We start from the raw sequence: 24,832 nt of genomic DNA, 5'->3' as shown, positions 1-24,832 counted from the left end.
TGGTTCAGCAAGATACCCCCAAACACGGTGGGCTTATTCAAGGAGTTGAGTAAGTTGTTCGTCAATAATTTTATTAGAGGACAATGCCACAAGCATTCCTCTTCCAGTTTGCTAACTATAGAGCAAGGGGAAAATGAGAGTTTGCGGTCCTTCATTACCTGGTTTAACAGAGAAGCTTTGACGGTGAATGAGATGGATGACAAGTTGCTATTGGCCGCCTTCCATAATGGGGTCAACTCTGACTTGTTCATTCATAAGCTTTACGAGCAAGAGCCACAAACTATGGCCGAACTCATCCATTCGACTCAAAATTTCATGAATGCTGAGGATGCAATCATAGCCAAGAAGAGGAAGAGAGCAGAGCGTTTGGAAGCGGGTTTCTCGCGTCATCTTGATCAGGGTCTTCTTCCAAAGAAGGTTCAGGTAGAAGAGAAAAAAGATAGAGATAGTAAGAAGGCGAGTTCTTCAGCGAGAAATCAGCAATACACTCCCTTGGATACGCCACTAGAGCAAGTGCTTATGCAAATCAAGGACGACCCGTCCTTGAAGTGGCCAGAGAAAATGAATGGAGATCCTAACAAGCGCAATAGGAACAAGTATTGTCACTTTCACAGAGACCATGGGCACAACACAGACGATAGAGAATCTTATCAGGCAAGGGAAGTTGAAGAATTTCTTTGGACGAGACCACAAGGACGAGAAGCTGAAGGCCAAGGTGGAAGAGTCATCACGATCCCCACTTGGAGAAATAAGAGTTATTATACGAGGAACCTCAGCAGCTCAGTCATCCAAATCAAGGAAGACATACTTAAAGGTGGTGCAAAACGTCCAGCTGTCTAGACGATCTCCCAGAATGAGGGAAGCCGACGAGCAAGCCATCACATTCATGGACGAGGATGCTGAAAGAGTTCACCACCCATATGACGACGCGATCGTCATTACCCTACTCATCGCCGATTATACAACCAGAATGGTGTTGATAGACAATGGTAGTTCAGCAGACATCCTGTATTACCCCGCCTTCCAACAAATAAGGTTAAGCCGAGATCAGCTCCGTCCAGTGAATTCACACTTGGTGGGATTTGGAGGGATGAAAGTGCAACTTGTGGGCACCATTACGTTACCTGTGGTAGTCGGGGCGTACCCACAACAGATAACCAAAGAGGTAAACTTCCTTGTGGTTAATTGTTTGTCATCATACAATGCTATCATTGGAAGGTTGACTTTGAATAGTTGGAAGGCGGTGACTTCTACCTACCATTTTTCTATTAAGTTTCTGACTAAGTATGGAGTGGGACGAGTACAAGGAGATCAACTAGCCGCCAAAGAATGCTATTTGGCCATGCTAGCTATGGACGAGCATGTGCAGACGATGAATATAGATGAGAGAAGAATCATTGCGAAGCCCACCGAGGTACTAGAGGATATTCCTTTGGACAAAAGCAATCCCGAGAAATTTACTAGAATTGGGGCGAGTATGGAAGAGGAGATGAAGCAGACTTTGGTATAGTTTTTGAAGAAAAGCCTTGACGTGTTCGCATGGAGTAACGAGGACATGCTGGGTATTGACCCAAATGTCATTACCTATCGTTTAAACATATATCCATACTCCAAGCCTGTACATCAGAAGAAAAAGGGTCTTTGCTCCTGAGCAAGACAATGCCATCATGACAGAGTTTATCCGGGAAGTCTATTATCCGGACTAGTTGGCGAATGTGGTAATGGTAAAAAAGGCCAATGGCAAGTGGCGGATGTGCGTGGACTTTAGTGACTTAAACAAAGCTTGCCCTAAGGACAGTTATCCATTGCCAAGCATTGACTAGCTGGTAGACTCGATGGCAAGTCACAAACTGCTGAGTTTCATGGACACCTTTTCAGGCTACAACCAAATAAAGATGGACGAGACAGATCAAGAGAAGACTTCTTTCATTACTAGCCAAGGGTTATTTTGCTACAAGGTAATGCCTTTCGGTTTAAAGAACGCATGGGCTACCTACCAAAGACTAGTGAACCATATGTTCCATCCTTAAATTAGACAGAATGTGGAGGTTTACGTAGATGATATGCTGGTAGAGAGTTTGGATGAGGAGAAGCATTTGGATGACCTTTAAGAAACCTTTGACACACTTAGGCAGTATAACATGAAATTGAATTCAAGCAAGTGTGCTTTTGGAGTTTCGTCAGGGAAGTTTTTGGGGTTCATGGTTTCACATAGAGGAATTGAGGCGAATCCCAACAAAATCTAGGCAATACTAAATATGGAACCACTGAAGAATATCAAAGAAGTCCAGTCTTTTACCGAACGAGTTGCCGCCCTTAACAGGTTTGTTTTGAAAGCTACTGATAAATGTTTACCATTCTTTAAAGTCCTTAAAAAGGCATTTGAGTGGACCGACGAGTGTTAGAAGGCCTTCCAAGACCTGAAGGCTTACCTCATGACGGCACTGTTGTTAAGCCCGTCTGTACCTGGCGAGGAATTATATTTGTATTTGGCAGAGTCCCCGCACGCAGTGAGCTCGACATTGGTTAGAGAAGAAGGGCGGATTCAGAATCCAGTTTACTATACGAGCCGGGCACTAAGAGGAGTGGAAGCACGATATTCGATGATGGAGAAGCTAGCCTTTGCTTTGATCACGGCTTCTAGGAAGCTGAGGCATTATTTTCAAGCTCATGTTATCAACGTCCTAATGGATCATCCCCTAAAATAGGCAATGAACAAGTTGGAAGCCGTAGGACGACTAATCCAATGGGCAGTGGAGCTTAGTGAGTTTGATGTCAGGTACTAGCCAAGGAGTGCGATAAAGGCACAAGCGTTGGCAGATTTCATAGCAAAGTTCACCCCTAGCCAGGATGAGTTGGACAAAGAGGTAGAAGCTAGAAGGTGGGTTATCAATGTAGACGGATCGTCCACACTATACGCATGAGGGATTGGAATCATACTAAAGTCCCTAGAGGGTGATAAGTTGGAGTACACAGCCCGTTTACAGTACCAAACCACCAACAATGAAGCTGAGAATGAAGCTCTACTCCAAGGGCTGGAATTTGCTAAGTCTTTAGGGGCGGAATTGGCTAAGTCTTTAGGGAGACTCTCAACTAGTAATCAATCAAGTGAATGGAATGTGTGAAGCTAAGGAAGATCGAATGAAGAAATATCTCAACAAGGTGAAGCGGCTCGTCTAGAAGTTTAAAGAAGTGAGTTTTGTTCAACTCCCAAGGAAGGAAAATATGGAAACAGATGCCTTGACGAGAGCAACTTCGGCAGGAGGAGTTATGGACGAGTATGACAAAATCCAATACATACTGAGCATAGACCTTCTAGATATACAACAAATAGGAGGAGGAGAAAACTGGATGAGTCCAATAATAATCTATCTTAAGGATGGAAGGCTTCCAGAAGACAAGGACAAGGCTAGGAAGCTGAGGGTCAGGGCTACCAAGTACGTCCTTATAAATGAAGTGCTATACAAGCGAGGCTTTTCTCAGCCCTACCTAAGGTTCCTAGCTCTGGATGAGTTAAACTATGTATTGAGGGAGGTCCATGAAGGAGCATGTGAGAATCACTCGGGAGAAAGATCGCTACTCCATAAGGTTGTTCGTGTAGGCTACTACTGGCCTACTATTCAAGCATATGCTTAGGCTTATGTCAAGGTGTGTGACCAGTGTCAGCGCTTCAGCAACGTTCCTAGACAGCCTTCGGAGTACCAGACCTCAATGATGGCTCCATGGCCCTTTGCACAATGGGGATTGGATATCCTAGGTCTCTTCCCCTTAAGAATCAGACAGATGAAATATTTGGTAGTAGGGATTGACTATTTTACCAAGTGGGTGGAGGCAGAACCTCTCGCAAAAATTACTCAGCAAAATATTAAGAATTTTGTTTGGAAGAACATTGTATGTAGGTTCGGGGTACCTAGAGTACTAGTATTTGATAATGGACGACAGTTTGACAACGCACTTTTCAGAGACTTTTGTGAATAGTTCAGAATCAAGAATCACTATTCCTCACCCTCTCAACCACAGGTGAACAGAAAAGCAGAAGTAGCAAACTGACCCCTGTTGAAAATCATCAAGACTCGGCTCGAGGGGGCAAAGGGGGTATGGCCAGATGAGTTGCCAAGTGTTCTTTGGGCCTACAGGACGACTGTGAGGACCCCGACAAGAGAAACCCCCTTCAAGCTAGCCTATGGAAGTGAAGCAGTCATACCTGCGGAAGTTCATATGGCTAACCATCGAGTGATGAAGTATTAGGAGAAAGAAAATGAGGAACAACTTCATCTTGACCTCGATCTCATTGATGAGGTAAGGATAGAGGTAGAGCAAAGGACAGCAAGATACAAAAATCTTATGGCTAGGCAGTATGATGCCATGGTAAAACCCAGGTGTTTCAACGTTGGGGACCTCGTTCTTAAAAGGGTGTCCTTGGCAACCATGAACCCAGCTTATGGAAAATAGGACCTAATTGGGAAGGACCCTATAGGATAATCAACTGTAAAAGGCAGGTGTCGTACTACTTGGAAGCTCTGGAGGGTTGGAAGTTAGAACATCCTTGGAACGTGGAGCACCTAAGGAGGTATTATCAATGATGAGCTTGGACGAGAATTACCAGGGACGAGAGTTATGGACGAGGTTACAGCTATGGTCTACGTTTTTTCTCATGTTTATTGTTGGTGTTTTTACTACTATTATGTGTTTTAAAAATAAAAAGTGCACTAGTTCCTAAACTTTTGCACCGTCTATAGACAAGTTTGTAAAAAATGAGGTTGTGTATATAAGTATTTTAATTTCCTAAAGCACTAGCTTCTAAGCGTGTGCCATATTTGTGGATGATGTTTATATAATAATATGGTTTGGATTTCCAATGTATTTAATGCATGAATCTAATTTCCATAATAGTACCCACAAGAAGGCTAAAGCCTAAGACGAATGAAAATCTTTGGACGCAGGGATGTAACATTCATAAGCTTTCCTTGAAATGAGGATAAAGCAAAGAAAAATAAGCTAAGGCATACTAATCTAATAAAAAGACGGAATAACTTATACTCGTCCAAAGAAAAGGATGAGAAGAAACTGTAAGCGTAACGCCTAAGTAGTGGATGAGAAAAAGCATACAGTGAGCACTAGAGTCCATGGACGAGTGTCTAGTCAAGACGCTCCCGTGTTCTGGACGAGTGAGACACTAGAAACGTCTTGACGAAAGATGAATGCCAATTTTCCAGCCCATGGACGAGGAAAAGAACTGGCAAAATCATCATTGACACCTAGAGTAACATACGATCACTAACATGAAGACACGCGACCAAAGAACAACAATAGATCCTCTAGTGCTCTGGACGACCTTTTGGACAAGGGGGCCACTGATGGTGAATTATAAATCTGACCAACTCCAGCTCGTCCAAAGGAGGCATCCAGAACAGAAGGGAAATCCAACATAGGAAGCTCGTCCATGTAAGGATAGTCGCCCGTGAGAAGGTCGTCCATAGAAGGATGACCTTCCGTGGGAGCAAGGTACGCTCGTCAGGAAGGGTTCTGGACGAGCCCTTAACACTTGGGAAAATTCCCAAGCGTAAACTTGCCTACACGCTAGTATTCCAGGACATGAGCGAAATCCAGGTTCAGTGCTACGACTCCTTATCACATGCATAACTTCCAGTGACAGTTATATGAAAAAGTGTAACTCCTAAACGGTTGTGGAAATTATCCCCGAACCCTCAGACCTCCGCAAATATCGGGGAAGTTACAAATCTAAATAATCATTTCTGGGCGTACTATATAAACGCCCATTCAGACCAAACAAAGGTACTTTTTTTACATTTCCTGAAAAGTTGGAACTCCAAAATTTAAGAGAGAAATCAACTTTGGCATCAGAGGGTTCTTGGCCGGCAACCTCGGTCACCTTTGATCATCGTTCTTTCTTTTTCAGGCCATCAAGACAGTCACTAGTCCTTTGAAATCCAAAGCATCCAACCTACTGATTTTCTTCGCATCATCAAGATATAATTTATTAATAAGGCCTAGAGTGCAACTATATTTATATAGTGGTATTAAATATAGTTAATGGTAACTTTGGACTTGTTAAGAGTTGACAGAAAAGCCCAAGGTCCATTGGAGCTAGTGTCTTATTAGTTCCCTTTTGGTCCCACTCCAAGACACACATGGGTTGCATCTCATGGCCTCCATTGTTGGTTCATAGTAGTGTGAAATATATACTTTGTCTTTGCATCAAGCTTAGCATTCAATGTGGAGAGTATTTATTTCATGGTCCTACAAAATTGAATTTCTTGGTTTATAGTGGTTTGATCAAACACCTTGTCTTAGCCTTGAGCTTTGAATTCCATGCGGAGGGTGTTTTGTATCATGGTACTACAAAATAAGCCTATTAAGGGGATGAAATGTGGCTACACATGATTCTAGACAATGGTATACATTAGATTAAGTATTATAGTATCCTCCATGCTAAGTTCTTACTATTATTACTTAGAGGCTAAATGTAAAACGTCATATTATTAGTGTTTAATAAGAGTTATGATAGCACTAATAATGAGAATAGTTCTCAATCAATCATAGTATTTTATATTCACTCTATGCTGAGGGATATTAAATATGAGATTAGGTTGTCGTTCCATAAATTATATTATGGTTTTATTAAGGTTCCATACTATATGTTTATATGCTAAATTGATAATGTCCAATTTACTTATTATATTTGTGTTTATTGTTTTCAGATTTAAATCATGGCATCATTTAGCCCACTTATTGCTATTCTTAATTAAAACAAACTGACTGGATCCAACTATGTTGACTGGAAGAGAAATTTGGACATTGTTCTTATGGCTGAAGAGCACAAATATATGCTTAGTCAACCATGTCCTAGCTTTTCATCATTAGATGCTCCTCTTGAGGAAAAACAGAGATATGATCGTTGGCAGAAATCTAATGAGATAGCCAAGTACTATATCCAGGCATCTATCTCAAATGTTCTACAACACCAAATGCAGGATGTAGAACTAGCTTTGGACATTATGCCAAGTCTGAAGGAGATGTTTGGTAAGCAAGGCTGTTCTGCAAGGAGAGAAACCATGAGGCAAATTTATAATACCAAAATGGCTGAAGACAGTTTAGTGAGGGAGCATTGTCTTACAATGATCTCTAATCTGAATACACTGGAAGTTTTAGGTGCTAATATTGATGGAGAATCCCAAGTGGATATGATACTCCAGTCACTACCGGAATCATTCAAGGAATTTAGACATAATTATAATATGAACAAAAAGATTTATTCGTTGTCTGAATTAATGAATGAATTGGTAGCGGCAGAAGGAATTCTTGGTACATTTACTGTTAATGCTAATATGGCTGAAGCTTCTACTTCTCAACCTAAGTCGAAAGGCAAGGGTAAGAAGAAGAAGAAGAAGAAGAAGAAGAAGAAGAAGAAGAAGGACTTTACCAAGCAAGATTTTAAACAAGTTGCCTTAGGAGTTGCTAACAAAGGAAAGAAAACCAAAGGAAAGTGTTTTCATTGTTGTGAGAAAGGGCATTGGAAGAGGAATTGTCCAATATTTCAAGCTGCCAAGAATAAGGGTATGAAAAGTTCCTTTCTTCTTGAAATATGTTTGGTATAGACTCCCATGGATTCTTGGTGTGTGGATTCAGGTTGTACTAATCATTTATGCAATTCTTTGCAAGGGTTCTAGGAAACCAAAAAGCTTAATGAAGGGGAATTGTTTCTTACTTTGGCTGATGGGAGCGGGATTCCGGTTGTAGCTGTTGGAGTGTTTAATTTATGCTGAGTCTAGGGTTTTAATATTGGAAGAATGTCTATATGTACCTAATGTTCGTAGGAATTTAATTTCTGTAACTTATTTAGGTAAACATGGATATTGTGTTATCCTTAAAGACAATGTTGTAATAAAGAAGGATAAAGTGTTTATCTGTTCTAGCAATATTGTGGATGGTCTTTATATTTTAACTCATAATAAGCATGAATTATACAATTCTAAATTAGATAATAACTCTCATGTAAAATCATTAACAAGAAAGTTTCCTTCTACAAGTGATGCATATCTTTGGCACTTGCGTTTGGATCATATTAATTCAAACAAAATTCAAAGATGGACTCTTAGGGCCTATGGACTTTAATGGTTTTCCAATTTGTGAATCTTGTTTGGAGGGCAAAATGACCAAACAAACTTTTAATGCAAAAGGTAGAAGAGCCCAAGAGTTGCTAGAACTAGTACATTCGAATGTATGTGGTCCTATGTCAATCCAAGCAAGAGGTGGCTATGAGTATTTCATTACCTTCACTGATGATTACTCTAGATTTGGTTATGTGTATCTAATGAAATGGAAGTCCGAAGCTTTTGAAAAGTTCAAAGAGTTTAGGGTTGAAGTTGAGAATCAATTAGGTAAACGAATAAAGGCCATTCGATCTGATCGAGGTGGCGAATACCTTCTTGGGGATTTCAAGGATTACTTGACTGAAAATGGGATTATATCCCAGTTGACTACACTTGGAACTCCACAACAAAATGGTGTAGCAGAAAGAAGGAATATGACTCTTTTAGATATGGTTAGATCCATGTTGAGTTATTTGACTCTACCAATTTCCTTTTGGGGATATGCCTTTAGTACTGCAATGTATCTTCTAAATTTAGTACCTTTGAAGTTTGTTCCTAAAACACCTGTAGAGTTATGGAATGGGTGTAAGCCTAGTATGAGACATTTCCATATTTTGGGTTGTCCAACACATGTGTTGAAAGGAAAGTCTAACAAGTTACAGTCTAAAACAGAAGTGGTATTTTTTGTAAGGTATCCAAAAGCAACTGTTGGAGGTTTATTTTATAGTCATAAGGATAATAAAGTGTTTGTTAGCACAATTGCCCAATTCTTGGAAAATGAATATATGAATGATTATACTCCTAGAAGTATAGTTGTATTGGCTGAAATGAATGAACCTATAGTTGAACAACCAATGGATGAAACTAGGGATGATGTGGCTTTATTAGATACACCACAAGATATTACTCATGAGATGACTAGTACATAGGTGCCTCCTCGTAGTGGGAGAATTGTTCGGCCTCCTATAAGATTTATAGGTTTGGGAGAAACTTATGAAGCTATCTCAGAAGAGGCTGAATCGGATCCCTACACTTATCAAGAAGCAATGAATGATATAGATGCACATCATTGGGTCCAAGCTATGAAATTTGAATTAGATTCTATGTATTCCAATCAAGTTTGGGATCATGGAAAGATGCCTAATAGCATTAAACCTATTGGTTGCAAATGGGTTTACAAGAGGAAGAGATGGATAGATGGCAAGGTTGAAACCTTTAAAGCAAGGCTAGTGGCGAAAGGGTACACACAAAAAGAGGGCATTGATTATGAAGAAATCTATATGATGCAACCGGAAGGTTTCATAGTAAAGAACCAGGAGCATATGGTATGCAAGCTGAAAAGGTCCATTTATGGACTTAAGCAAGCATTTAGGTCATGGAACATCAGATTTGATCAAGCAATCAAGTCATTTGGTTTTGAACATAATCTTGATGAACCATGTGTACAAAAGACATCGAGATAAAGTAGTAATGTTCCTAGTGCTTTACGTTGATGATATTCTACTCATTGGAAATGATGTAGGGGTAATGTCATCAGTAAAAGTTTGGTTGTCAAGCCAATTTGATATGAAGGACTTGGGTAAGGCTAACTTTATTATAGGGATTAAGCTTTGGTGAGATCGCAAGAATAAAATGTTAGGCTTATCACAAGCTAGATATATAGATAAGGTTCTAGAACGGTTTAGCATGCAAAACTCCAAGAAATGATTACTTCCTTTCAAACATGGAGTTCCTCTGTCTCATGTATGTTATGCTTTGTACTAGAATAGATATCTATTATTCAGTTGGCATGGTCAGCCAATATCAATCAAATCCAAGACCAAAACATTGGCAAGCTGTAAAGAATATTTTCAAGTATCTACGGAGAACGAGAAATTATATGCTTGTTTACCATAGTGAGGATTTGATTCCCATTGGCTATACAGATTCAAATTTTCAATCAAATCTTGATTTCAAAAAAATCCACTTTAGGTTGTGTGTTCACCTTGGGAGGTGGAGCCATAAGTTAGAGGAGTGTTAAGCAATCTTGTATTGCGGACTCCACCATGGAAGCTGAATATGTTGCTGCTTGTGAAGTGGCAAAGGAAGCTGTTTGGCTTAAGAAATTCCTTTCTGATCTTGGTGTTGTGAGAATGGAGCAAGTTCTTATCACATTGTTTTGAGACAATAGTAGAGCGGTTGCACAATCCAAAGATGCAAGAAATCACAAGAAAGGAAAGCACATTGAGAGAAAGTACCACATCATTTGAGACATTGTTGCTCGTGGAGATGTAGTAGTAGCAAAGATTGAAAGTGCAAATAATCTAGCAGATCCCTTTACCAAAGCCTTGCCTCAAAGGACTTTCGAGTCACATTTGGAGGGAATGGGAGTTAGATTGGTGCACAATAGTCTTTAGGGCAAGTGGGACATTGTTAGGATTAGTGCCCTTAAGTCCTATTGTATGATGCTATGTATGATATTATGTATGACTTAATATTGTGATTAATAAAGCTGTTTTATTGTTATCTAAAATAATAGTAACATGAATATTGGACATTATCATATAGTCCATGAGATACATAGTATGTGATTTATGTGAAAAGTCACAGAAGATATAAATCAAAAGTTCTTTGTAACTCAAAATTTAGTTTGTAGTCGGTGATGAAATTGGGCATTTCATTTGATTTGTCTTGATCATGGAAGTGGAGACTTCTAGTTGATGTGTTGATATGTTTTAAGAGTTAAAACATATTGAACTGGACCGTTGTGAGATTTATTATACTCCTAACGACTGTCAAGTGAATAATAAATCTCACGACTTCTATTTACATGAACTCTTAATCTTGAGAGGATAATGGACTTGATCATGAAGTGTAGGTTATTTTGATATATCAGGAGTGAGATCTAAAGTAATGGTAAAAACCTCAGTATGTTAGGCAGCCACATTTAGTGTTGATGGAACATATGTTTTCAAGATGGAATTCATAGTCTCTTAGCAGAGATATTAAATATTCTCCTGAGATAAGTTTAATGGGTTCAGTTATCTAGAGAGTTAGGACTAACTACTTTGGTAAGAAGTTACTAAAGTATATATTTATGAAATTGGATTTCATAAATATATGATGAATAACTTTAAAGGATTAAACCGAGTACTCAAGGATTAAGATGTAGTAATCTACAAAGTGGCAGTCTACATTAATGACTTTGTATTACTACGAATATTTTATGTAGGGGTTACATGTATAATAAAGTCTTGGGATATAATTTATAAATAAGGCCTAAAGTGTAACTATATTTATATAGTGGTATTAAATATAGTTAATGGTAACTTTGGACTTGTTAAGAGTTGACAGAAAAGCCCAAGGCCCATTGGAGCTAGTGTCTTATTTGTTTCTTTTTGGTCCCACTCCAAGCCACACACTAAAGCCCAATTGGAAAGGCCCAAAAGGCTAGCCCAATTAGATAATTAGTTATAAGGAGAGAAACATACAGAATTTTTAATGAGAGACAAGAACATGAAATGGTGTGTACGTGAGTGTAAGACGCTCTCTTATTCTCCCTATGAAAACTGATTGAGAGACCACACTTCTTGGGCATAAAGTGGAATTGGAGTGAAGATTAAAAGTGTTCCCGAGTACTTCTGATTTTTGTTTTGAATTTCACCACACCAAGGTATGCTCTCTTGTTCTTGAATTCTGAAATTTGCATAGTACATGTTAACAATTGTGAATGAAGTAGATCCGTTAATTTTCCGCTGCGTATGTTTTGTATGTGATACAAACATATATTTAACTATCAATGTCTACTAGTGGTACTTCTCCCCATGAGGAAAATACCCAGGAAATCACTCTTTTGAAGGAGCAAATGGTAGAAATGATGCGTATGATGCAACAACTAGTTGTAGGAAGAGGACATAACTCCTCTGGTCATAGTCAGGGAGGCCCTCGAACTGAGAATGAAAATTAGCCCCTACCAAAATAGGATCAGGGCCACAATATACCATCTTAGGGCAATGACCAAGAAATAAATTCTTCTAAGGACAAGAACCCCGAATCTAGGATTGGCCAAGTCAAGAGCCAAATGAAAACTCTAGCCAAAAAGCTTCGAATCATAGAGGGCTCCAACACCCATGGAAGCGTTGATCTAGACAGTCTGACCAACTTCCCTTAGGTCGTTATGCGTCCCAAGTTCAAGGCACCAGAGTTTGTTAAGTATAACGGTATAGGAGATTCTTGCGCGCACTTGCGCATGTTCTGTAGGAAGATGGCTCCCTTAGGGATAATCACCCTCTGCTTTGCCAGATTTTTCCTAATGGTTTAACCAGCCCCATGGCCACATGGTATTTAAGATTGGAAAAGACCTCTAGCTAGAGGGAAATGGCCAATTCTTTCCAAGAGTACTATCGGTTAAACATCGAGATAGCTCCCGATTGCACGGTCCTTATGAGAACAGAAAAGAAGAGTGGGGAATCTTTCTGAGAATATGCCCAGAGGTGGTGAGAGCTAGCCGCACAAGTGCAACTCCCCATGATGGAAAATGAGATGACCAAATGGTTCATCGACAACCACAAGCCTCCTTACTATGAGAAGATGATCAGCACCTAAGCCACTCATTTTGCTAGCCTCATCCCTATTGGGGAGTGTATTGACGAGGGTATTAGGAGCAAGAAGGTCGTGGATCCCGAATCCTTGAGTTCCATTGTTGAACAACAAGTCAAGAAAATGGCCGACCGCAACACTAAGGAAGCCGATATGCACATGATCGACAATGTATCAGTAAGGCCTAGGGGTATTACTATTACTTATGCAACCCCAACTGCTAGACCTTATCAGTAATAGGCTCAGAGAGGGAGGCCAGACCCACCTCGTCCCCCTGGAGGGAAAACCAGAAGTTCACTTTGTTACTTATGCCCATGGTAGATCTCTATGCTTACTTGCTGGAAAGGAAGCTAGTGACCCTGATGTTTGCCAGGCCTAGAAAAGGCCATCTATCACCTGGCTTTGATCCATCCAAGAAGTGTGAACAACATTTTGGGGCCGAGGGGCATACTCTGGAAGAATGCTACTAGTTGAGAGATCATGTCTAGGATCTTGTTGACAACAAGTTGATACAGTTCGATAATGTAGCCGCACTGAACATCATCACCAACCCTTTGCCTCCCCATCAGGAAGGGAATGTAAATGCCATTATCATAGTGGAAGAAAGGGTCCCAGATTTCTCCTCACCGTTATTCCTATGGAAAGCCATGCTTCGAGCCTTGGTCCAAGAGAGCCACCTTGATCTTAAGGGTATGGGAACCCTAGGATTTGATTGGGGAATCTGCTCATTTTGCGATAGTGGAGACAGGCATGCCCTGTTTGATTGTAGAGTGCTCCGAGCACAGGTTCAGAGTCTAGCTGATTGTGGTATTATTTGGATTGAAAAGGAAATTGTGTGAAGAGATGATTGCATGGCAGCTGGCCTATGTCCTCTAGCTAACTAGTCAGGAACCAGCTGCAATGTTGTATCTATTGGATCAAGGAAAGATTCGGATGAATATCTACAGAAATGCCTTGGTAAGGTTACTTCAATACCTCCCTCTTTAGTAGTCATTGAGGAGATCATAGAATCACCTGCGGATCGAGAGTCATCAAATTCAGGAAAAGGGCAAACCCCACTAATCATCGAGGGATTCACCCCTCTAGTTCTCACATTGCCTTCAATCAAAGGGCTAGCTTCATCTTAAGTTCAAGAGGGAACCACCAGTGTGCCTGCCATACGAGGTTTTGATGCTCTCATTCTACTAAGGCCTACCTCAAGAATCTTTGGGGTATCTGGATCAAAGGCCCTTGAAGCCATTATGCCAAGTCTGACGGTCATTAATCTGAAGACATTCTTTATAGCGCCCAATTTGCAAACTCAGGAGGGTGTTATCATTTGCACGCTGAAGCCATTTCCTTATGAGGATAGCCATCGTGTCCCATGGAAATATGATGTGTCCTTGATCTCCACTCGAACCAGAAAAGAGGAGGTATGCTCCAATATCTCTTTAGGTCTATCTATGCTTACTAGGAGTGGCTGCTGCTATACTCCTGAGGAGCTAGAAAAGAGAAGGAAAGAGATTGGCAAGAGTACAGCCCAGCCTGTCAGGAATAGGGTTATAACTGAAGAAGCCGAGGAATTCTTGAAAATTATCAGAAACTCATAATACAGTGTGATTTAGTAGCTAAACAAGTTACTAGCTCAGATTTCTATCTTAGCACTGTTGCTATTCTCCGATGTCCATCGTGAGGCTCTTTTGAAAGTCTTGAAAGAAACATGTGTTCCTACAGGTGTCACAGAATCTTCCTTTGAAGGTATGGTCTTAATGATGTTGGCCACCAACTAGATTTCCCTTACAGATGATTAACTACCACCATAGGGTAGAAAGCATACTTTACCCATGCACATTGTGGTGAAGTGTGAAGACATGATCGTCCCCAGAGTATTAATTGACAATGGATTAGCCCTGAATGTGTGCTCGATGTCTACAATAGAGTGCCTAAATGTGGATACTTCTCTTATTCGCCCTACCACCATGATCATCAGAGCCTTTGATGGAACTCTTCAAGAAGTGCAAGGTGAGATTGAATTAGAAATTGGAGTTGGCCCTAGGTCTTTCATGGTCAACATCCAAGTCATCAAGGTGGATTCCCCATATAATATGCTTTTAGGGAGGCCTTGGTTACATACTGCGGGCGCAATTACTCCTACCCTTCAACGGAGGCTGAAGTTCCCCTCTGAGGATCAGTAGGTCACTATTATGGTTGAAGAGCCTCTAACCATCTTCAAGGAGACAATTATCCCTTACATTGGTGCTAATGCCTTTCGGGAGGCAACTTTCCACAGTTTCGAGCTAGACTCCATGATTTCCAGAGCCTTAGAACTCAAGTCAGCATGGCCTTCTGCTACTTTAATGGCTGCTAAGGAGATGCTCAAATTTGGCTATTAGTTAGGCCAAGGCCTCGGTGTCGTAGGACATGGGAATGCTTCTCTAATTGAACTCCCAGACTACAAAGGAGGATTTGGTCTAGGCTACGACCCCTCCAATGAAGAACTTTTCCAGGCTTCGAAAGGAAAGAAAAGGAAGTGCATTGGCCAAGGGATGTCCATTCCCCACATCACAGTCACATTTCTAGCTCCGGCCAACGTCATCAAATCATAAATGGCACAGGAATCATACGAGGAGGAATTAGATCTAGCTTGTCTCATTTGCTTGTGTCTTGAAGAATTCTTAGTGAATGCCATCATATCTCCTGAGGATGATTTGACTTCTACTATTAGGACCTGTGTGCCATGCGAGATAGTAGGCCATTGAACCATTGAGCCTTGCTTTGTGGTTGCACTAGCTGAGTAAGGAGTATTCCATCATTGTGTGGTTGGGTCCTCCAATTGCCCGAAAGAGTTGGAATAACATATCTAGTTTGCTTTGCATGTCATTTCCTATTTTCTCCATTCCTTGTTTGCATTTCCCCAGTTTATTTCCCTAAAAAAAAAAAAAACATTTTCCTATTATCATTATCAGGCATGAACTTTGTTATCCCCTATCTATAGCCTGTTAATGAAAAGTATCCAGCGTACTATTCAGGAAATCCTTGCATATATCACTTTATTTGCTTTCCTATGAATATGTGTGTGCAAATTATCTTATGTTTCTCTGTATATGTTTCGTTCTATAGGATCTATTATGATTCCTAAGTGGGTACATCGTCCTGTTGCCATAACTAGGATATTGATGACGTGAATGAGATAATAGAGTTGGATCATAATATTGAAGGATTAGAGGAAATTTTGAGTTTTTCTCATGATATTTTTGAAGCTCTACACAGAGAGAGCGAAGGGTCTAAGCCCAACATAGAAGAAATTGAAGTGATTAACCTTGCCAACGAAGGTGAGAATGAAAAACCCGTCAAGATTGGGGTGAACTTTCCTAAAGACATAAAGCCTAAGCTCATAGTGCTACTCAAAGAGTTCGGAGAGATATTTTCTTGGTCCTACCAAGATATGCCAAGGTTGGATACTGAGATTGTCATGCACAGAATTCTAGTTAAGCCAGAATGCCCTCCAGTGCGGCAAACCCTTCGAAGGATGAAATCTAAGATCATTTTGAAGATTAAGGAGGAAGTAGAAAATAGTTGAAAGTTGGTTTACTTACCATGATAGCCTACTTAGATTGGGTCACCAACATTGTTTCCGTGCCTTAGAAAGACGAGAAAGTACGTATGTGCATTGATTACAGAGATTGGAACTGGGCCAGGCCCAAGGACAATTTCCCATTGCCGCATATTGATACACTAATCGATGATACTGCTACCAACATGTTCTTCTCCTTTATGGATGGATTCTCGGGTTATAATCAATTCAAGATGGCCAAGGAATACAAAGCTAAGACAGCATTCACCACTTATTGGGGAACCTATGCGTACGATGTCATTCTGTTCAGCTTAAAGAATGCTAATGCTACTTACTAGCGAGCCATGGTAACCTTGTTCCATGATATGATACATAAAGAGATTGAAGTCTATGTCGATGATATGATTGCCAAATCCCGCACTTCCAAGGATCATTTGTTAGATTTAAGCAACCTGTTCAAGCACCTTTTCAAGTACAGATTGAGACTAAACCCTAACAAGTGCGTCTTTGGAGCTAGTTAAGGGAAATCGCTCGACTTTATAGTAAGCCAAAGAGGAATTGAAGTGGACCCAGCAAAAGTCCAAGCTATCCTGGACATGCCGACGCTACAAACCGAGAAATAGATTCGCAGCTACTTAGGCAAAGTCAATTACATAGCGCAGTTGACCGCCACATGTGATCCACTGTTCAAGCTCTTGAAGAAGGACACAAAGATAGAATGGATAGATAAGTGCCAAGCGTCCTTTAACAATATCAAGCAGTATTTGTTGAACCTTCCTATCTTGGTTCCCCTGACACCGGGATATTCGTTGATCCTTTACCTAGTGGTACAAGAAACCTCCATGGATTGCATGTTAGGCAGGCTAACTGAGCTCGATCAGAAAGGAAAGGCGATTTACTATTTAAGCAAGAAGTTCAGTAGTTGTGAGATCAACTACATCGCCATTGAGAAGACATGTGGCACCTTAGTGTGGGCCTCGCACAAATTGCGGCAGTACATGCTCTACTACACCACGCGGCTCATTTCTCATATGGACCCCATTAAGTAAATCTTTGAAAAGCCAGCTCTTAAAGGGAGGATCTCCCGTTGGTAAATGTTGTTCTCTGAATTCGACATTGTGTTTGTGACGATAAAGGCCATCAAGGGCCAGGCCATAGCTGAGTACCTAGAGGACCAGCCATTGAATGATCCAGAACTTTCAGAATCCCTCTTCCCTATTGAGGATGTCATGGCACTAGAGCCAGAATGAGACAGTGTGGAACTGTGGCATTGGAAGCTTTATTTTGATGGAGCCACCAATTCTTCCGAAAATGGAGTGGGAGCAATCTTAGTTTCCCCCAAGGGCCAGCAAATCCCTATTTTAGTCAAGTTGAATTTTGATTGCACCAACAACGTCAAAGAATATGACGCGTGCATAGTCGACCTGCAAGTAGCCCTAGAGTTCGGCGCCAATGACTTGAGCGTCTTTGGAGATTCCCTGTTGATCATCTCCCAAATCAAAGGAGAATGGCAAGCCCAAGACACCAAGTTGATTTTGTATCAGAAATGTGTCAACCGCTTGATTCCAAAATTTCGAGACATCACATTTGCCTATTTTCCTCAAGCGCACAACCAGTTTGCAGATGCCTTGGCTACCCTGGCTAGCATGGTCAAGTTATCAGAAGGAGATGATATGCAGAAATTACGCATAGAAGTCCGTGGCGTTCCAACCTATTGCATGAACATCGAAGAATGCATGAGTGTCGAAGTTGAAGCGGACGAAAAGCCATGGTACCATGATATCAAGGCTTATATCAAGAACAGTGAATACCCGTTCAATGCAACAGACAATGAAAAGAAGTTTGTCTGGCGCATGGCCTGCCAATTTTTCTTGAGTGGAGAAGTCTTGTACAAAAGGAACCACAATTCTACCCTGCTTCGATGCATAGATGCCTCTGAGACTAATAATCTAATGGAAGAGATGCATGAAGGCTTACTCGAAGCTCATGCCAGCGGACCCCTATTGGCCCGAAAGATTATGAGAGCCGGTTACTACTGGCTCACCATGGAAAGTGATTGCATTAAACATGTGAGGACATGCCACTGTTGTCAGGCCTAACAAGACAGGAATAACGCTCCTCCTTAGCCTTTGCACTCTTTAGCAGCACCATGGCCCTTCTCAGCTTGGGGTTGGATGTCATCGGACCCATGATTCCAAAAGCTTCAAATGGTCATGAGTACATCTTAGTGGCCATTAATTATTTTACATAGTGGGTGGAAGCCGCTTCGTACAGAAGTGTCACTCAAGCAGTGGTAGCCCGGTTCTTGAAACATAACATTATTTGCTACTATGGCGTGCCCGAAGAGCTCATTACAGATAATGGGGCAAACCTAAATGGGAAAATGATCCAACAACTCTGGCAACAGTTCAAGATCGAGCACATAAATTTGGTTCCCTATCGCCCTCAGATGAATGGTGCAGTGGAAGCCACCAACAAGAACATAAAGAAAATCTTGGTAAAGATGATAGATACACAAGGATTGGCATGAATACTTGCAGTTTTCTTTGTGTGCATATCGCACTTCTATTCGTACTTCCACGGGTGCGACCCCCGTATTCATTAATATGCAGCATGGAGGCCGTCCTTCTATAAAGGTAGAGAGGCTATCTCTCAAGATTTTATCTCAAGAAAAGCTGTCAAAAGCTGAATGTCCTGGTTCTCAATATGAACAACTAAACATGATAGATGAAAAGCGCATGACTGTAATATGCCATGGACAATTGTACCAACGCCGAGTCGAGCGAGCATTCAACAAGAAAGTTAGACCTAGGGTCTTCGTAGAAGGCGATCTAGTCTTGAAGAAGCACAACCAGGCCATGCCTGATCACAGGGGAAAGTTTTCCCCAACTTACGATGGCCAATATGTTGTAAAGAAGGCCTTTTCTGGAGGAGCCTTGATTCTAGCCAACATGGACGGGCATGACTTCAATATGCTAACAATTCTAACGCCGTCATATGGTACAGTGCACCTCATTTCTATATTTTTTATGTCAACAAAAAAAAGAAAAAAGAACAAAAACAAAAAAAAAAAACAAAAATGGAAAAAGGTAGATCGAAAACCCGAAAGGGCAGTCTATGCAAAAGGAAAGCAAAAGAAGGAGTGTGAGAGAGCCTACTAGATTGAAAACTTGAAAGGGCGGTCTAGGCAAAAATTAAGACAATCAAAGGTCAGTTGAACTACGTGATGACCTGATCCTTCCTAGTGGAGGTACGTAGGTAGCCATCTCGGTTTGGTCACGTCTTAAAAGAAAAATTAGTCAGTTGTGCCTGCTTGAACTCCCGATCAAATCTGAAAATTAGATGGACCCAGTGTCCAAGATAAGATATGAAGACACCTCCAAGATCGCTCTCTGTTCACAATACTGCCATGACCTGGTGGTCTACTCAAGATGTTCTGGGTCATACCAATGGGAAATGTATCTCAATGGGAAAAGGAAACGAACCGTCTAGGACAGGATGTATCCTTGGAAAAATAAGATATTGATATGCATAGATTTTACATCTACCACTTATTTGTATAACCTTGTATTTTCAAAGCATTTGCCTGCATATTCATTAACATGCATGTATTGTGCCATTCAATTTCTTTCGTGCATTCTGATACCAAAACATGAAATCTCATCTCATAAATATATCTCATGAATATCATCATAAACATCACTCTCCACCATCTCTCAGTTTCTAAGCATGCCTAATAGACTAGACTATGCTTTAAGAACTCAAACAAAAAGAGGAAGGCCTTACACAATTGCCTAGCAATTTACGAAGGACCTTTCCATACATGGTGGGATACTAACTACATAGCTCATGTGCAGAAACAAAATAAGCAGAAAAGAACACCAGCAAGTCAAACATGGCCCTAGAAATCAAACACGGCCTGTCATAATCTCTCAAAACTAGTACGGAGAATCGGGTCATCATGAGCATGAGTGCGAAGTAACCTGGTTGTATCAAAGCCCAGGTCTTTGGCAAGCCTTCTGATATTTTCATGTGAATGAAGAAGACGGACAAGCTCCCTCTCCATCATGGAATTAGAAGTAGGCCAATATCTCTCGGTCCCCAACAAAGCCAGCAAGGTGCCCACCTTTGCAGTAGCAACTCTCAAAGCCTTATCCCTTTCAGCTAGCTTAGTCTGAAGGTGACGGAAGGCCAACTATGGCTCACTAGGCTCATCACCCTCTCGCCCATACTCCATGCTCAAAGTGGAATGAATGTAGGCCTTCACCTGTACTAGCTCTAATGCTAAGCCATCGACCCTGCTACTAGTCTTGGCCCTGCTGGTTTCCAGTGCGTCCCTCTCCTCAATCCAAGTATGATCCAAAGCTGCAAACCTCTGAGTAAGATCCGCAAGCTCATCCTCCAAACCTGCAACCCAAGATCTTAGTAGAACACACTCTGCCTCTATACCGGGAGGGGCTGACCATTTTCGATCAAGCTCCGCCCTAAGAGTAGCAAGTTCACTCTCATGTGCATTACTCATCTCCTCAATATCCTCCACAAGGGTATCAGCCAGCTCCCTGTAGCAGTCTCTATACCTGATGGCCTCCCTCAGGCACTCCTTCATATCTATAAGTCTCAACCCTGATCTCAAACTCCAGAGTATAGTTTCTCAAAACATCAGCTGAAAGTGAAAACTCGACTAAGACTGGTGATGATAAGTCAAACATAAAGTTGGGATCTCTGGTGTCTCACCACACACTAAACTCAACAGAAAACCACTCCTGTGTCAGGGTTTATGCCCTAAAATCCAATTTATTGGCATGTCATTAATAATTAAAATTTTTAATTATATGAGACTATTTATAAATGAACTAATGAGACATTATCTTAGTCCATGAGATGCATTGTATGTGATTTATGTGATTTAGTCACAGAAGATGTAAATCACAAGTTCCTTGTAAACTCAAAATGTAGTTCGTAGTCGACGATGAAATTGGACGTTTCATCTGCGAAGACTATAACATATCAACTAAGATGATTTGTCTTGATCATGGAAATGGAGATTTCTAGTTGGTATGTTGATATGTTCTAAGAGTTAAAACATATTGAACTGGACCACTGTGAGATTTATTATTCTCCTAATGACTGTTAAATGAATAATAAAACTCAAGACTTCTATCTACATGAACTCTTAATTCGGAGAGAATAATGGACCTGATCATGAGATGTAGGTTGCTTTGATATATTAAGAGTGAGATCTATTAGTTACGGTCAAAACCTCAGTATGTTGGGCAGCCACATTTAGTGTTGATGGAACATGTATTCTCAAGATGGAATTCATAATCTCTTAACAGAGATACAAAATATTCCCTTGAGATAAGTTTAATTGGTTTGGTTATTCAGAGAGTTGGGCCCAACCACTTTAGTAAGAAGTTACTAAAGTATATATTTATGGAATTGGATTTCATAAATATATAATGAATAACATAAAGGATTAAACCGGGTACTCAAGGATAAGATGTAGTAATTTACAAAGTGGCAGTCTACATTCATGACTTTGTATTACTACGAATATTTTATGAATGGGTTGCATGTATAATAAAGTCTTGGGATATAATTTATAGATAAAGCCTAGAGTGCAACTATATTTATATAGTGGTATTAAATATAGTTAATGGTAACTTTGAACTTGTCTAAAGTTGACAGAAGTCCAAGGCCCATTGGAGCTAGTGTCTTTTGGTCCCTTTTGGTCCCACTCCAAGCCATACACAAGAGCCCAATTGGAATGACCCAAAAGGCTAGTCCAATTAGATAATCAGTTATATATAAGGAGAGAAACATACAGAATTTCTAAGAAGGTTTTTTATGAGACCTTTTCATAGGGGTGTGAGACATCATTTCGAAATGGTTTGTATGTGAGTGTTATACACTCTTCTATTCTCTCCTTGGAAACTGATTGAGAGACCACACATCTTGGGCATTAAGTGGAATTGGAGTGAAGATTAAAAGTCTTCCCAAGTGTTTCTGATCTTCAGTTTTGAATTTCACCGCTGCAAGGTACGCTTTCTTGTTCTCTAATTCTGAAACTTACATAGTACATGTTATTAATTGCGAGTGAAGTAGATCCGTTAATTTTCCGTTGCGCATGTTTGCATGAGATACAAATTTGTATTTTCAGTATTTTCCATGCATTTTTCCAACATCCTGGTCATCCCTAAAACAAAGAGGGAAGTCAATGCTCGACTTGTGCGCATACCAAAAATCATAGGCATGCCCTGTCACTGCCACATCAATATCCACGAGCCTGTACTTGTAAGTGGCAATGGAGAGATCATTAAGTCGATGGATGTGTTGGATACCCTCGAACTGCTGCATGGCCATGCCCTGAAAGTACCTTGTGCTCCCCTAGATACCCACCAGGGGAATGCTAAGTAAACCGACGCAATGGGTCTGCCCCTGCCATCTAGTGATACCCCACTTAACTCTCCAGGTCCAGTCAGTGGGACTTAGTGATGCAAATCAAGGAGCTGGTCATGCTGATCATACACGTAGAAATGGAGTTGAATTTGCACATGACCCTTTGTCACTTCCTAGTGGCCCAATTATAAGACTTAGAGCCAAACGTTTCAAGAAAGCACTAAAAGGGCTAGTCCAAGAGAATTGGGCTGATTCTGAAAAGACCAAGATGGGCTCAGATAATAATCAAGGCTTAGTCCATGTCATCAAAGCACTTGAAGAGGCAAATTAAAATACATTAAATCTAGTCATTTAGCTTGTTTGACTGCCTTTAAAAGTCCAAGAATCCAAAAAAACGTGGGAACTTGTTTTCATTAATTTTTGTGCTGTTTTCAAAGCTATAATTATGACTTGCCTATTCTTGGAGGGTTGTTCTAGGTATATAGATGGGTAGTACAAATTTTAAAAATCAATTTTGGGTTTTTCAGAAAAACTATTCTCCTTGTGAGGTCTTGTGTTCCTCTTGGTTCTTAAAAGAACTCTTGAGCTTATCAAGTTAATCTTGTGGCGTTCAGGAAACCAAACTTATCACCTTGATTCTTGAGAGTTTCTTAGGAATTCTTGGTGTGGCTTTTTCAATCCAACGTAGTCTTGGTGTTTCATCTGATTAGATGACGGGTCAAGGCTCAACAAATCTTGTCTAACGATCTTGGGGTTCCAAACCATCATTGTTATCGGGTTTCATCAAAGTTGTTTGTGAAGTTCATATCACTTAGGCTGCACAAGTACCTCAGCCAACCCTCGGTATCCCCAAAAAATGGAAGATCAAGAACTATAGTGGCCCAAACTCTACTCTTAATGGCAAAGCCTTCAGGCTGATCCCTGGTAATAACACTCAAGTGGCTATAAAACCATAGCTATAGCAGATGAACACAACAACCTAGCCTACCCCTATTGGTCCCCTGACATAAAGACAAGGACCTAATCGTCTCAGAAAGTAGAGCAGGAATGAAAGAGGTACCATGAGGTAGGGCACTCACCAGAGGGAGAACGACAAAGCTAACAACTCCTGACGATAGAGGAAATAACACCGTACCAAAGAAGGCCACTAGGAAGGCCTGGCGTTGGTAGGATGTCCACCGCCGCTCTAAGTCCACAAAGTCATCTTGGTAGCCAACAGGACACACGAATGGGTGGAACTGATCATATTGAAAATTGAAGGACATGCTCCCTCTTATCCTACTGCCATACCAAGTTAGTGCCTCCACTACGGGCCTCTTCAAGCCCAACAAATCAGTAAGTCTCTTGTGGTAGCATGGCCACACTGGTGGAACAAAAATAGTGCCCAGAGGGGTAGAAAGAGAAAGAGAATGATCATACACCTCCAAGGTGGGCACCAGATCAACATCTCCAATGGTGACACATCTCAAGATAGGGTCCCAATAAAAGGTAATGACCTCCAACAAATTCCAGTCCAATGAGGTGTGAAGAAAAGCAGTAGCATTTTCAAGAAGTTTCTGGATGAATGCCCGATCATCGCAAGAAAAGGAGCTCAACCACCTTCTAAGCTTTTTCTCAAAGTAAGACTCCCTCTCAAGCTCGACTAAAGTGTCGTAGAAGTGAGTGCCAAAAGTATCCATGAACAGATCTTGCTAATTCTAATGATCTAATGAGAATCTACGCAAAAAATGATAAAAAAAAATAGTGTTTTCTACACATTTTGGGTGAAGAAAAGGGTAGACGAAGACCCTGGAAAATCGTAGACCAGAATGAGCTAGGGCTGGGATGAACCCAGCCTTTTTTGCACGAGGACTGAGTCTGCGGTCCTTGAAGCGCCGCCGACCCTCAAGACACATGCCATGACTTTTCAACCCCCAGGCGCAAACCCCCATGTATTTTGATCACTACTCCTCTATTTGGGACGTTTTTGATTGCCTTGGAGCAAAGAATTCCTCGTTTTAGCAGCCGCCGTAGTGCGCGGTCGGCCTAGCAGTAAACAGGATTGTCAAAAACTCTCTCTCATGCAAGTGAGACTACACAAATCCTACACTAGGGTAGTTTATCTTTGTGTGTCCTGTTCAGCATTTTCAGACATCTTAAACCTCATTTTTCTAAGCTCGGTTCACCTGGTTCAGGGGTTGATTCAGCC

General features: G+C 40.9%; 1 protein-coding gene across 1 annotated transcript; it reads left to right on the top strand.

Annotated features, from left to right (window-relative positions):
- The first annotated feature begins 17,339 nt into the window (after positions 1-17,339).
- On the top strand, positions 17,340-20,423 carry LOC142605914 (uncharacterized). Its single transcript, XM_075777340.1, has 5 exons — positions 17,340-17,477; positions 17,523-18,314; positions 18,497-18,742; positions 18,858-19,204; positions 20,288-20,423. Exons 1-5 carry the CDS (start codon positions 17,340-17,342, stop codon positions 20,421-20,423), a joined length of 1,659 nt encoding a protein of 552 aa, XP_075633455.1.
- The last annotated feature ends 4,409 nt before the right edge of the window (positions 20,424-24,832 follow it).

This window comes from Castanea sativa, chromosome 8 (assembly GCF_040712315.1).
Source record: "Castanea sativa cultivar Marrone di Chiusa Pesio chromosome 8, ASM4071231v1".
Classification (NCBI taxonomy): domain Eukaryota; kingdom Viridiplantae; phylum Streptophyta; class Magnoliopsida; order Fagales; family Fagaceae; genus Castanea; species Castanea sativa.
The sequence above is the reverse complement of the archived record's forward strand: the minus strand, read 5'-3'. Positions and strand labels throughout refer to the sequence as shown.

Coding starts and splice junctions, on each gene's coding strand:
- LOC142605914 (XM_075777340.1), top strand. CDS start 17,340: ATGTTGTTCTCTGAATTCGACATTGTGTTTGTGACGATAAAGGCCATC. Junction 17,478..17,522: donor TCCCTATTGAGGATGTCATG/GCACTAGAGCCA, acceptor TGGCATTGGAAG/CTTTATTTTGATGGAGCCAC. Junction 18,315..18,496: donor AAAGTGATTGCATTAAACAT/GTGAGGACATGC, acceptor TATTTTACATAG/TGGGTGGAAGCCGCTTCGTA.